This window comes from Pleuronectes platessa, chromosome 2 (assembly GCF_947347685.1).
Source record: "Pleuronectes platessa chromosome 2, fPlePla1.1, whole genome shotgun sequence".
NCBI lineage: Eukaryota > Metazoa > Chordata > Actinopteri > Pleuronectiformes > Pleuronectidae > Pleuronectes > Pleuronectes platessa.
In genome coordinates, this window is record NC_070627.1 from 8397457 (window position 1) to 8412599 (window position 15143).

Consider the following 15143-nt stretch of genomic DNA (forward strand, 5'->3'; position numbering starts at 1 on the left):
CCAGTCCCACTGTTCTCTGTTCTCTTGGGCTTTCACTGCACCAAGCTATTGGTTTAAAAAGACCTTGCACTTAAAACTATCAGCCACCTTTTTACTTGTAGTTACTCAATTAGAATTTTACCAAAAATGTTTCGTAGAACAAATTTTATTTCATTCAAAATCAGTTTATAGCTGTGTTTTGGCTGATATTTAGTTTTATAAGGTTAGCTGCTGGTGTAAAAAGCAGGTCTGTACCGAAATTATCTAATTATTGTTTTCATCTATTTTACATCGATTTGAATCAGAAGTTCAAACTCAGTACTGTTGGGTCATTGAGTCCTTATCTATATCATTTGAATTGGTAGTGGTTTAAATTCCAATGTGGATCATAATCTTGCCATTGTCCAATGTTAGCAGGATAGACAGTATGCACCAATTTATTGTTAACTGCCCTGAGTCTGATTCGATGTGACAGTCGACCACTTAGATACTTTTCTTTAATCGGAGGCTCACATCCTTCATCTTACCTGACAGGTGTATCCTTCACATCTGGATCTCTGGCAGTGACAACGCCGACCAGAGCGCCTACTTTCGCATCCTCCTGCACTTCCATGATAGTGCCCTCTGCAGGTTGAAAGATGGGCGGCTCATCGATGTCCGACACACTGACCCGCACGATGGTCTGGTCCCGGAAGGAGCCCAGGTCCACGAAGCGGGGGTCAACGTGCTTGTTTACCGCCTCCACCACCACATTGTGCGTGCGCTTGCTCTCAAAGTCCAGTTGCTGGAAGATAAGACGGATGGCCGGAGGGTATAACTACAATAACACTAAAGAATGTAAGTGATGCAGTACAGATTCCAGTGAGAACAAACATCCCATGATGACAGAAGCAGCAGCAAAACCTTGGAAGTCATCACTGCTGTTGGCTGTGATGGTTAAAATTAGCATTTGTAGCAAACTGAACAAATTATTTTTGTTTTTACACACAATGTAAATGTGAAATGAAATGTGTCTAGAACCGATAGTAATGTTATAGTGGTTGATTTGTTGGCGGCCATTTTCCAGCACAAAGTAGCCATTTCATCATTCTCCTTTTATGTTAAGATGTAATAGCATGCAGTGCTGAAACAAAACGACAGAAAAAGCATCTAGCATCATGTTGGAGTGGAGTTATGAATGGATTTGCAATAGGAGTTTTTTTCCTCACATTTTCAACCCTGTTTGTTTGTTGGGTGATTAGTTTGTTTGTTTGTCAGCAGGTTTCCACAGAGCCTACTTAACAGGTTTCCATAAAACTGGATGTGGCCTGGACAGAGTCCAATCAATTCTGGTGCAGTTCCGAGCGATGGTCATCAATTTCCATTCATGGGTCTTGATCGGGCATATTTAGGTGACTGATCTATAGGAGTGTGTGCAATTTGGCATTGATCCAAATAAAATAAAATAGATTTAAATGTTGCTCAGAGCGAAGTTCAAAGCCAAGATCACGTGGATTCCAATCTTCAACAGTTTTAGAACTATGTCTGAATGAGCATGCAGTATTTAATGGTACCTTTGTGCATTGGCAAAGCTATGTGCTCTTCTGAGTCTTATTTATTTTGTCAACAATCTGTTGGTGTCCATTGGTATGACTTGGCCTCTGTGATGCTAAAAACAAAGAGCAGCTTAAAGTAGAGCAATGACAGAGCAGACTTCCTGTAAATGAACTCTACCTTCTTGATGGAGACAACAGCTTCCTGGGTCTCCACATCAGTGGTGACCTTGAAGAGATCGCCTCCCTCTTTGATCAGGTAGCTCATGTCTGTGTTGTCTCCCATGTCCGCGTCCGTGGCGATGACGCGTCCAACCGGTGTCCCCAGAGCCGCCCCCTCCGACACAGAAAACTGGTACATCTCTGGTGTGTGGAGGACGTGGCCGCATGTGGAAAACATATGGACAGAGAAAAAAACGAATCAATAACAGTTAGATTTGCCGAAGCCACAGCAGAATGAGGTGGGGGAAAAACACTGTGTACCTTTTATGTGCAGAAAAACCGCACAGCAGAAGAAGAATGAGAGACATAGGTTACATGGAGAAAAGTAGGAAAAACCCCAGTGGAGGGAGGAGGAAGAAAGATAGATGCTTGGCCGTAGGTAGAAAAAGGGAGAATGGGAGGCGAGGATATTGGTAGAGGAGATTGATAGGGACTAGAAACAGAAACGTGGGATGAGGAAGGGAATGAGATCGGGACAGAGAAATAAAGACATAAAGAGAGAAGAGGACAGGTAATGGGAAAAAAGGAGGTAGACTCCAGGAATCTACTGAGAGTCGGATCATTACATTTACATATACAGACATTTACTGACTCACATTATTATTTCAACGATTTTCTACAATCTAAAGATATCGTATATCACGTTTTGTCGTCTTGTGCTATAACCCTAGACACCAGCCTTATGTCTCACCGACTTATTAAGTGTCTCATTGCATTCAATAACAGTAAACTCTTGTTACAATGTAATTTGATTAATGTGATTATAAAACGTAAAACATTTAAATAAATGAAATGTCAATTAAATTCAGATTACATATCAAATTGTAATTATTAATTGTATTGGGATTATGAAATGCATGTGTTTAAATTGAAGCCATGTGGTGTGCACGAGCATGAACATAACGTTTACTTATCCTGGAACCTGAATGGAAAGTCACATTTCAATTGACATAAAAGGGCCGGGGGTAAACGTCTGCTCGAGTTCATCATGGAGAAAATAAAAAGGAGAAAGAGTAAGACGATACTGTAAAACTTTATTCTCCCCCAGAGGCATATTATGTGAAAAAGAACTCTTTACATATACAGAGTGCCATCTTCTTTTGCATCCTATTTATGAGTCTGCCTTCCAAAGTGTATCTATCCCCAGAAGCATTCAGTGGAGATGCTATAATCCTGCCGGGTTTATCCCTCTGACTGGGTAAATATGATTTACTGAGATGAAAAAGGGATTTATACAGGAATAAGATAACGGTGAGGAAACATATCGAACACAATCAACCACACTGTCAGTCGCAGTTCCTCCCGCTGTAACACAAACTTATAGTTTAACTCGTGGAAAAAGGTAGACAAAATAAACAGTTATAATGAAAAGCAAGATCAAAATGAATGATTATTCAGCTACTAACATGATTATGTGGCTTTAATAGTTTACTTTAAAAAGGTGCAAGGAAAAAAAAGTCCCCTTACTTTTATTATGTGGTGCTGTGACTCAGAAATGAAACAGGCACTTGCTTCTTGCTTTAAAAGAAGTCTCCAGTTCATTGTGCTGATGTGAGACGGACTGTATTTTGAATGCAATGATTCAATCCCACCTGTTGGGCCCGTGTGCACTGAAAGCCACATGAGCACCATTAGGACCTGAAAGCACCTGACCATCATAAATCCTTAACATTACAACGAGGGAACAATCAGCAACAGTGATTCAATCCCTTCTTGAGTCTCGCATAAAAAGAGCAAGCATCAGTTCCCCCGCAGTTGATGGACTGCTACACTGCTCTGCGCGGCGGGTCTGACTGGCCCATAAATTTAAGTTAGGTGATTTTCCCCGACTACATGCAGCCCATTCAGTACGGCCACTGACGCTGCCATCGCTTACTGGTGTCGGCGGCCTGCAGGTCGCAAATTATAATGTGTGTCTTTTGTCATGTTTTCCATGTCCTGGCTTTCGCTTTCCTCGAAATTTTTTTTTCCAACTCTCGCTCTTTTCTCTACACCATCAACTCTTTTTCTCTCTCGTCCCCCCCCCCCCCCCCCCCGTCGCGTCTCGCCCTGTCTCGCTCCCTCCGTCTGAGAGAAAGCAAAACGTGTCGGACCCACTCACTCTGCGGGAAGCGCGGCGGGTTGTCATTAACATCTGTGATCACGATGGTCACTGTGGTGGAGCCGGAGAGACCGCCCATTTGTCCGGCCATGTCCGTTGCCTTGACGACCAGCTCATAACGGTCCTGCGTCTCGCGATCCAGATCTGCCACCGCCGTCGTGATGAGCCCTAATGATGGAGGGATGGAGGGATGGAGGGATGGAGGAGAGAGACAGAGACAGTGCGGGAAGAGCGGAACTCGTGAGTGAGGCTGGTGGAGAGGTTGCATTAGTGGTTAGCACTTAAACGATAACTACATTCCCCCCCGCCCCCTCTCACTTTGAATATCAACTTCTGCTAAGCACTGTATAACGGAGGCACAAGTGCGGCACATTCTATCTCATCTCCTCAGACACGCCGGATGGAAGAGATTGTGGCACACCGCACCTCTGCCCATACACCATTTTATGGCTCAGCTGTATTAAAATGAATAATATATAGGGGCAGAATGAAGGCATGGCTCGGCCGGCCTGCACAGCATTACAACTCCTCCATGCTGGATCAAGCTGCACTCAAGCCTTAGAAGTGGCTTTCCAAAGAGAAAGCGGGTGACACAGAGAGTGATAGTACATTGGGGGGGAGAGAGAGAGAGAGAGAGAGAGAGAGAGGGGTAGGAAGAGAGGCACCTGCACTGACTTCCTTTTACTCCACAGTCGACATTCTGATAAATAAATAAAAGGTCTTTTAATAGAACGAACTATTAAATAAAAATCCATTTCTTTGACTTTGAGGCAGAATAATAAAGAACTGAAAAACCATTTATTCAACCCAGTGAACATTTTTGGAAACAAATCTGCTCGTTCCACTTTGTCCAAACAAACACAACCTGACCATATATATGTTATGTGTGATTTCTGGACCACAACATCATGTCATTGTTGGGATATGAATATATGACATTCCCTCTGTGAAGGTTAAATAAAGCTGTATCGAGTTGCCCTCTCTTTTTATTCTATATTTGTCTCCCAGTCTAGCACATGGTCCTCCTCGGTGTAGAAGAGACATTCCCCTTATTGGCCCAGCAGCAGTGGCATCAGGCGCTGGCTGGTTTGCTGTGCAGTAGTAATATAATTCCACTTTACCCCTCGGGATTTTCCACATCAGAATCTATTGATGCATTTCCCGGGCTCGGTGCGCTGTCTCGCTCCCAAAGGTTTGCTCTGCGTTGGGTACACAACTCACTGATTCCAGTCACAGTTAGCCCAGGGCCGGTTCTGTGAGTCGCCAGAATACAGTAAATTCAGCAAGAGGAGTTAAGGAGCGAGGCAGATGACATGCTCCTCTTTCATCCACCAAACACCAGAGGGGATGGATCTAAATTAGGAAGAGTGAAGCACCAATCTGCAGCTAGCGCGGCGCCGTGGCTCTGGTCGTGCATATATGTAGAGGAATCTGTATCAATGGAGTAAGATAAGCCTGGGCCGAGCATTTTTCAATGCACATCACATTGTTTTTAAGATCCAACCAGGTAGGCTGTGTACACCAACTGTGAAGTATTGCCTCAATATGATGCATTACATTAGTATAATATAAATAACCATGTTTTCACATTGCTGCTCAGATCCCTTGCAACAGTTCATCTGACTGGGCAATAAACATCCATCTCTTACGATCTGTCCTTCAATGGGACCATTGTAAAAATGACATAGAGGTAGTTTTGCTGGGCCGTGGGGTTAGTTTGCCTTTTTTACCCGTTGAGGTTTACATTTCATGTCAGCAACAGATGATCTGCATATCTACTGCTGTCATTGCACACACATCTGAACTTGTTTTACTCCATTGGCCACAAAGATATGGAAGCTTCCATTTTTCCTGTTTATTTTGGAAGGAGGCGGAGGAGGAAGAAGGTGGTTCTGTGTTAGCGCCATAGACTGTTCATGAAGATGGATGATGCTTCTCCACTTCTTCCTGTTGTGCAAAAATGAAGCTAAAATAACCCCAGGTACGGCTGCAGCCATCCTGGGGTGCTTGAAATCACTTTGAGCAACAGTGACTGATACACGGGCTCAACCATCCGGCTGTAGATCATGATGTTTTATGGCATAAAATGGCATAAAACCAAATTAACACCAAACCTAAAATTAAAGCTTAAATAAACATCACTGTTATACAAATTCAAATTACAAAAATCTTAGAGAATCATTTTCATTACTCCTAAATGAAGGATAAGTGTATGCAACGTCTATTTCCAAGTAAAAACAGTAACAGAATAATTGGTGGAACAGCCTAGATCCAATGGGATGTGTTATTGTTGGTATTGCTTCTAAAATGTGATCTAATTACTATTTCATAGATTTTTATTTTACAATATTATGATCTAGTTTATATTGAAAAAACTTGGAAATATAATTTTATAGCTGTATAGTTTATAGTCATATTATACAACCCTATATGCAGTATATGTTTCACCGTTTTGACTCAGATACTCAAAAACATGCAGAGATAATATTAATGTGTTGACACCAACAAATATAAACATATAACGTAGACTTGCTGTTCAGATTGTTGTCAGGGTGAGAGGGAGTGATATTAATGACGCAGATTTCACAGCTGCCTTGTCTCCTCTTCATCTCTGACCTTCTTGACTCGCACCTATTAGGCCGGCCCGTCCGCCTACAAACTGGGGAGTGTGGGGGGGGGGGCGGGTGAAATGGGGGTCGCGAGACAGAAGCTGGAATGAACCATCCAGTCTCCTCGCTGGTCCCACCAAGCCAGAGCCATTCATCATCCAGGCACCGAGGCTGACCGAATCAAAGTGGTGCGCACCAAAAAGGGAATCATTAAAACTTTAGTGCTTTTCCCTCGGGGGGGGCCTCCGAAGGCAACATTGATGCTAAGCTACTCCTGAAAGACGGCTGGGTCAGGCCATATCACTTCTATAAGCTCCACACCGGGGGGGGAAAAGGGAAGTTTTCCATTATAAAGACTGGGAACATTCTTCATAGTGCAAATCTTGATGTGCTGCAACAGTCACCCAAGGATTCTCGATACATAACGGTTGGAGAGGACTTATAAAAATGGATTATTCTAAGATCCTAAGCGTTAGAGGGGCAACATCATTTCACTTTCATGCTTTATTTTAGTTGGGATTTGCTACGATGGATACCAGCCGAGTCTCAAACAGGTGGTATTAATAAAAGCCAAAAAAACATGTACTTTATGAATTGAATATCCGGGCCATATGAGCTGTCCACGCTTATTTTTGCCTGTTGCTACTTCTTCCCAGATAGGCTTGAAGGTGGCACTAAACACGGAGCAATTTGTGCCATATGGTATTTGAGCACTCGCTAAGATCAGCCTGCAGTTATTGGCAAAAACTATTATAAAGTTTCTTCTTTTTGGCCGATTGATTTTATGTTTTTTGGCAAGAGAATGTTGATTGATACGGGAGTTATGGTCTCTGAGCTTGAGATTACTGAAGGAGCACCAACCCAGTCTTGTGAGGGAAAAAAAAATGGCAAGTGCATTGAATACCGAACGCAGGGGTTATTTATCGTTCTTACCCGTTTGTCTATCAACAGCAAAGAACTTCTCTCCATCCAGCACGCTGTACACCACTCTGGCACTGCTCCCGTATGCAGGGTCGTCGGCATCCGATGCAGTAACCTTCATAACAGATGTTCCTGTGGAAGAGAGACAACAAAATGTCAAGAAGGAGAAGGAACATGTTCAGGCCCGGGGGTCACAGGGGAAGTGTTGGAATCTGAAAATGTGAGTTAAAAATCAGACTCAGTGAGGAAAGTTATTGCACTTTGTACAAGAAAGGGCAGTTGTGTTCCTGTGCGTGTTTCTTTGTCAGTGTGTGTGGACATGCTGTTGCATCTATCTTTGCCCGGTGTGAGTTTTTAAGACCTTGACAGGGAGGACATTTGTACTAAGGTCTGTCAGAATGTCTTCCACAGAGATGTTTGAAGCCTATTTGTTATGTTCCAGAGGATATTTTGGTTTGGAGTTAGGCTATTTGCAATGGTTGTGGTGTTGAGCTCGGGAAAATGCAACGGGGACTCGCAAGTATAGCAACGGCAATCTGTCTGTGAGTTTGTGCAGACACCTGGGCGTGTGCGTTCAAGCAAACTTGTCTGACTATTCTTGAGAGAGGAGGGTTAATGCAATTGGGGTAACACAGCGCCAGGTAACATTTCATCTCCAAGCACATCATTTTCCAAGCAGATTTTTTTTTGATGTTTCCAATTACCTCCTCACCACACCGATCCTCAGAGCTGCTCTTACCTCCCATTGGCAGAGGAGCTGTGCTCGGAGATGAAAGGGAGCGAGCTGTCGCGAAGTCAACGTAACATCTTCAAAGGCCGATGGCGGCTCCAACAAAAAAATCGACAGCAAACAATTACTCATGATTACGGGCACTTGCGCAGAGAATGGAGTCACTTCCACATGAGACCTCAAAATGTGAGATTGAAGGAGCCACGGTGTTTAAGTCATTATTTCCCACCCTGCGTTGTATATTTGTCAACCGCTCGCACACATACACACACAGGAGCCTCTGGCGGCAAAAACACAGTCGCATCTCTTCATTTAGTCACACGTTTTAGTTAAAGCTCTGCCTGGAGCCGGTGAAACTTTACGCTTTTTCATTTGTAAGGTTAAAAACCGCACACTTGCAGGTGAGCACATTTCTTTCTATAAATAATTGCGCTCGCGGGCCAAAGGGAGATTAAAAGGGAGACGTTTCCCGGTGCCATAGGTTGTCAAGGACAAGGAGTCAGTCTTTGTCCCCGTCCCTCTGGCCAATGCTATGGGTAATTAGTGACAGCTGGTGTTGTCCACCAAAGGTCACCGCCGTAGCCTTTCTCCGAGCCCTGTCATGCTACTGTCCGGCCACATAATGGCCGTATGCTAATGATGCTAATTAGCGGGAAGTGTCAGAGCACTGTTTGTTTCCTGTCATCCAACGGGGCTCCTGAGGGGGGGGGGGAGAGAGAGGGAGAAGGCAGTGGATTACCATTAAAGTCGCCAGGCCATTAAATCAGACGGCTCAGATCCCTCCCCCGCGAACGTCACCTTATAGCTCTCCCCCTTTGTTCTTCATATATGTGGCTGGGGGCCGGTCTGATGCCCAGCTCTACCTGGGCCATGATATACAAATGGAACAAACGAGGGTTTGCTTCTCTGCAGCAACTCTGAAGGACGCGTCTCCGTGATTAATTAGCACAGCAGTGAATTAGTCTAAGAAACAAAGCACATAATGGACAGATAAATGGCCGGACCGGTGTTCCTCCAACGAGTGCAGCACCATCGGATCATCAATTCTGGTACCGTCCCTAACCTTGCGCGGTTCTCAGTTAAATCCTGATATATTGCGGCTCCCAGTGGATTCAGAGCGCTGCATACTAACGAGGACGGAATGAGCTTTTAATTTATACACAGTCATTAACTCAAAACCAATATGCAACAGTACACACCGGGCTGATCCTTGGCTGATCGGGACATGCAACATCCCAGTTGAGTGAGATATCATTATTAATGTATTAAAAACTTGAGGCAGTGTGGAGGTTGTGCATTTTCATTCCCGGCTATATGCAGGGGTTCGTTAATTCTGCCTACCTGGTCGGCTCTGCTGCCGTGGGCCTAACGAAGCCATTTTCCTCCGCGGGATTACTCCCTTATCTTAATTTTCCCCAGGTAACAATCAGGCCGAAGCTCAGCTGTTTTTGGGGCGACTGGCCGGCAGCAATGTCAGATGGCCTGGAAGAACTATATAAATGCAAATGCTTCTTTATTGTGTTTATATTAAAAGGAGAAGTGAGGCAGTCAGTTTGGCACTTGGGTTCTTATTAAAGCTCTGGCTTGCATCCGTGTTTTCTGTGGGAAAAGCCATTACTTACATTATCTGTTGGCCTGGCCAGCGTCTCACTTAGGCAGATTCTACTGTTGATGGACATTTGGGAATTCAATAAAGAAATCATTGACTTTTGCAGATTGGAATGTAATGTATATTACAGTAATAGGAGAAGTATCAGATATACAATTTCCCGAGAGTTCCAATCTGACCTAAAGACGTCCTGTTGCAATGATATTTCTAATGAGCAGGTTTGTTTGTCTTGATTCCCTCTCAAAAGCACTTTTGTTCATCTACATATATAGTTTTTTACATTTGTATGTCTGTGTTTGATAGCACAGTGAAGGGCAGACAGGAAACAGGGTGAGAGAGTATAGGGGAACCAGGTGTGTGCGCCCAACATCATATGTTCTCACATATCTTTGCAGTCACAAGACAAAATGAAATCGAGCGATACATCCTGGTCACAGATAGACAAGACTAAATTATATATTTTTCTGACACCCAGTAGTTAAAGTTGTTTTCTTGTTCCAATAGTGCAGAGAGGTATATTGTTACCATAAAAACTTTGACATCAGTGTTCCGTGTGATTTCAGGTTCAACAGAGCCGACATGCTTCTTGCCACAACCGGTCAGAAATGAGGGAAACTATACTTTTCAGAGTTGTTCTAAAATTACTTGTGACCTTAATTTTGCCAGCAGTCTTCTGCCAAGTTCTGACACTTTTTCAACAAATAAATATTTAGTCAAGCTGCTTGCTCATGCTTTCAGTGGCTCTACTTAGAGTGAAACTAATGTATTCAGCCTGAAGATATTTACATTGTCGGTCGCAGTATTAAAACAATATTAAAAGAGACAAAAAAAACGAATGCATCATGCAGATTTTCATATTCCGACCTTCAGTATAATAATTAGATGATGCAACGGCAAATTATACTGAGCTGTTTTCTCATCATTCATGAGATCAACTCTGTTTAGCAATGTTTGTCCCAGAGACGTTCATCTTCTGACGGAGCGAATAATTGTTTATTACACATTTCCATCTTTTCAGTAATAGCTTTTTATTAGTAGAACTTTTCTTGCTATAATATGGAAACTCCTCCACAAGACGCTTACAGTGTATACACAATATTAGCGACTATATGACTTGATATATTATATATATTTATTAAATGGCAGCAACACTTGATCTACCTCTGAAATTATGATTTGCTTCTTGTGCTGTATTGTTATTATAACATTGTCATGGTAGGACGGACATGCAGCAGTCATTCCAAGATAATAATGATATGTCATATAAGCTTGTGCACAATACCCTTGAAGGAGAATGTAAACAACACTCAGACAAAAACTAGACCCGTGAAATGGAGTACGGAGGAGGAATGTTTTTTTTTTTTGGGGGGGGGGGGGGGGGGGGGGTAGAGGATTCAGGGGAGGGAGGGTGACGATGGCTATATAGTTAGATTTATGCATGAGTTTGGTTTAATGGTATCAACACAGGCTGTTGGAATGGCTTCCCACACCACTTCAGCACTCTGGGAGAGATGGTTCAATTACTGCGAGGGGAGCTGGAGGAGGGAGCCACGTGTGAGACACTAGACTGACAGCTATTTAAGAGGCGGCCTCGTAAAAGAGATTTGTGCCCGTCTCAGCTGGTACTGTGCTGGTGAGAGCTTCAGTGGAGGGGTCTAACGGCTGAGGCACAGAGCCCCTCTCCCGCTCCGACCCGCCTTAATCTGCAGGACTGAGTGCTCCCTGCCCGCATTATGGATCATTTAGTAAAGCCATAAAAGCTGAGGTGTTTTCACATGAAAAGTTATTTCTTCACTACTTCCATTGTGATTCATTCCCCTCTCATCCACATAAATGCCTTGGGAGAGAGAGAGAGAGAGAGAGAGGGGTGGAGAGAGTGATGGAGAGAAAGGAGGGCGAGAAAGAAAGGAGTATAAAGGGAAGAAAAATCTGCCGTGTCATAAAAGCCAACGGCGTGCTTCCATTGATCCTCCTCAAGATCTGCGACAAGGATTTAGGGATGTCTCGCACCGCTCCCGACAAAGATCATAAATCGAATCTTTATGAGACGTCGCACCGGCATTTTTTTTTTTTTAATAGATCGGATCATTATTTGTTTTGTAGACAGCATTGTGGGCCGAAGTGGCGTGTCAGTTTTAAATCTCAACCTCTCATCACTTTCATGCATTCTCCAGTCAAATAGTGACATAGGCGATCAGAGCAGGGACGTCCTTTTCAAAACTTAAAAGTCATCTCTTCATCACGTCGTCTCCTCTCACCCCGGACACCCTGACATCCCCTCTGTGTGCATTTCATTACCTGAACTTAGTGTAAATATCTACTAAGTTCAGGAGTGTCTGTCCATCTGTCTGTCTGTAATAATGCACGTCTTGAGAACCAATCATCTTATCGGCTTCACGCTTGGCATGTGGATATGTGGGCCATAATTGCCACTAGTTAATTTTCATACTTTCATATTTTCATTTCACTATATTGGACTGACACGAACATTAGCAAGTGTCGTGGATGCCGATCTCCATCATGTCAACATTTATAGAATCAGTTTGGTGGCTGCAGTGGTTTATATCCGACCAAATTACAGAGCTTTTATTTTGAAAAGGTGACTTGGGTCATACTATGTGTAGGTAGTATATGCCATGCATGTGAAAAGTAACAAGGCAAATTCTCTTCTTCTTTTTTTTTTATGAAAAACATTGACTGTAAAGTTGTTGGGGAAAAAAATGAATGTGACTGATGCTCAATGGCTTGTAATGGAGATAAACCTGGTAGGATGAAACTTTTTCTAACTTCCCTCTGTCCCGTAGACTGTTATTAAAAATGGTTGCACACAATGTCCAGCATTCAAACAATAACAATGTGACGGCCTCTTGTAGAACTGTTTGAGGACAAATCACTAATGACAAGAAATGGTTCTGAAGTAGCTCCAGAGCTTCAACACAGGCCAACAAAGCACAGGCCATTCCAACCAGGCAGGTGTAGAACGGGCACTGCGCTATTATTTTGTAGAATGTGAAAAATGTCAGCTTAAAGAAAACAAAACATTAACCACAGATATTTCTGTTGCAGAATTCTTTTTAAATACTGTAAAATAAACGAGAGAAAAAAACACATCTATCAAGTTTATCGAGCCACATTAGTAGACAAATTATTACATTTAAATACCCCTCGCCCACCCCCCCTCCTATCTGCAGCGCCCATGCTTCTCTGCCTGATTCAGATTGTCTACAATAATGACAAAATGGAGCCTTAATCAATTTCACAATTGTGACTAAATGGTGCTGCTATTGTCACAAGCATCTTCCATGCCTCTTCACACACACACTCTCTCTCTCTCTCCCTCTCTCCATCCACCCTCCGCCCACGCATAGACACTGATTCATACACATGACCACACACACACACACACACACAGATCAGCCAAAATCAATTATGTCAGGCACCGTGGCTGAGAGCATAATGGTGGATGTTACTGGTCGTATACATAAAGGTGGCTGGCGGAGAATATTGATTGCAGGTGGCCCCTGCCTTGTTGCATCGCTCTCTCCTGTGATCTCCCCGCTCCGAATGCCTCATCCACTGTTAGCATGACAGGCCCCAGCTGTCCTAATGGTGACTGCGGCAATTTGCAGCCTCCTGGGCAACCTCTCTGGACCAAAGCAACGGGGAGGGTGATTATTACTTTAATCCCCTCGTGGAGTTCTCACATTACGTGCAAAAGGAGCGGGGGATTTATCTTGACGCCGTGAAGTGTGTTTGTGTGTGTGTGAGAGAGGGAGAATGACACAGAGGGAGAGAGAGAGATCAAATGTATAAGAGGACAGAACCAAAGGAAATATGATCCGTTGCTTGTTTTGAACAACTTCTCCACAAAGGAACCTCAATGGTTTATTTTGTTGCAGTATAACTTAATCCCTTCTAAAAGCCATTTTACTTCTCTGTTTAAATCTCTGTTTTTCCAGTCGGTAAAAAGTCTTGTTGACAAAAAGGAAAAATGATTTAGCTATTTACCAAACAGATTAAAGAATGTAGGTCAAAAGAAAAGTTTATCGACCAAGGTTTGTTGTTGCTGCTTTATTCCGCCTGGTTCTATTCTGTTTCCGTCACCAAACACAACCATCAAATACCAGTTACTTTGTGCATTGTGTGTCTTGTTTGACATCAGTGTTACACTTTTGTTTGCAGTGATTTAAGGCAGCAACCTTCGACTAAAAACACATTCTACAGTTCTTCTTTCTTCTCTCTAGGCTTTCCTTCCTGTCACTCTCTTTGCATGACTTCAGGTTTTTATGAAGTTGCTACATCCCTCGTAGATAATGTATCTTTGGGAGAAGCTGATCTTTCCATATGATCCTCTACTAAAGAGACAGAGTCATGCATTGGTCAGCCATTTTTGGGCGACTAATACTATCACATCAAAAATAAATCAGTATCAGCGTGTATTTTTTTATAATATACACCGATGTATTTTTTTAGGTATTACATTTTGCAGAATATAATGCAATAAAAGCACCAGGGGTAACTCAAAAAATTGCAAATGTGTCAAATTGTTTTTCAAGCAGATCCCATCTGAGTTCTGTTGCTATTTTGTCAAGTAGTTTCTGAATTCCATTGTTGTGCAAACAAACAATTCAACCAATTCCCCCTGCTGTATATATATTTATGTGTATTTATACAAGCATGGATATAGATTATCAGCCGATACATATATCACATGTTTTATTCCCAAATCTAGAATTGGCATTGTCCCAAATAAAAACTGTCCTGCTCTATCCAACATTGTATTTTAATTGTTAGTAACTGCTATAATTATGATGTATTGAACCTCAGTATTCCACACATATCATGAAATTACCATGTTTTGTTGTTCTACAGCAACAAAATTAAATGAAAATGTACAGTGGTGTAGCGACGGAGGAGACAATGTGGCTGAGGTGTCAGACATGCACCGAGGAATGTTGGCGTTTTGTGGTTTGTCGATTTCTCAGACCTGACTTTATCCATCAGATTGCGTCTTTGATACAGTAAATGATAAATGTCAGTTTAAAGTTACTTCTGTGCTTCATTGAACTTTGGTTGTTGCCTCCTGTGTTTGCTGATTCTACACGACATCAGCTTGTGTCATTAGGGGATAAAAGCTGAGGATGGTGGTCGGCTTAATCTCCATTATCAGTCGTCCTGATCGCTGTTCTCTGGGACTCTGGGACTTTTCAGTCACCGCTACCTGAGATTTTGATTCTGCGGTGCGTACGTTGTGTCGTGCCACATCTCTGCCACTCGGAGGTCCCGAGGTTCGCTCTAATGGAACCACATCAATCACAGGATTAACGCTGTGGAAACGTTTCACCCCCGCTGTGACTCTGCCACCAAGAGCTCTCCCTCCTAGCCACATTTCCAGCAGGCTCGCTCGCTGTCACTCGACCTATGAGTGGTAGGGGAGGAT

The 15143-nt window shown here is 43.0% G+C and overlaps 1 protein-coding gene across 1 annotated transcript in view; it reads right to left on the minus strand.

Moving 5' to 3' along the window:
* LOC128455592 (cadherin-22) overlaps positions 1–15143 on the minus strand; it is a 68475-nt gene that overhangs the window by 38871 nt on the left and 14461 nt on the right. The window contains exons 3-6 of the mRNA XM_053439271.1: positions 7377–7496; positions 3835–4002; positions 1693–1874; positions 507–763 (exon numbers count right to left, since the gene is read on the minus strand). Of these exons, the coding sequence (XP_053295246.1) occupies positions 507–763; positions 1693–1874; positions 3835–4002; positions 7377–7496 (727 nt within the window). The remainder of the gene's footprint in view (positions 1–506; positions 764–1692; positions 1875–3834; positions 4003–7376; positions 7497–15143) is intronic.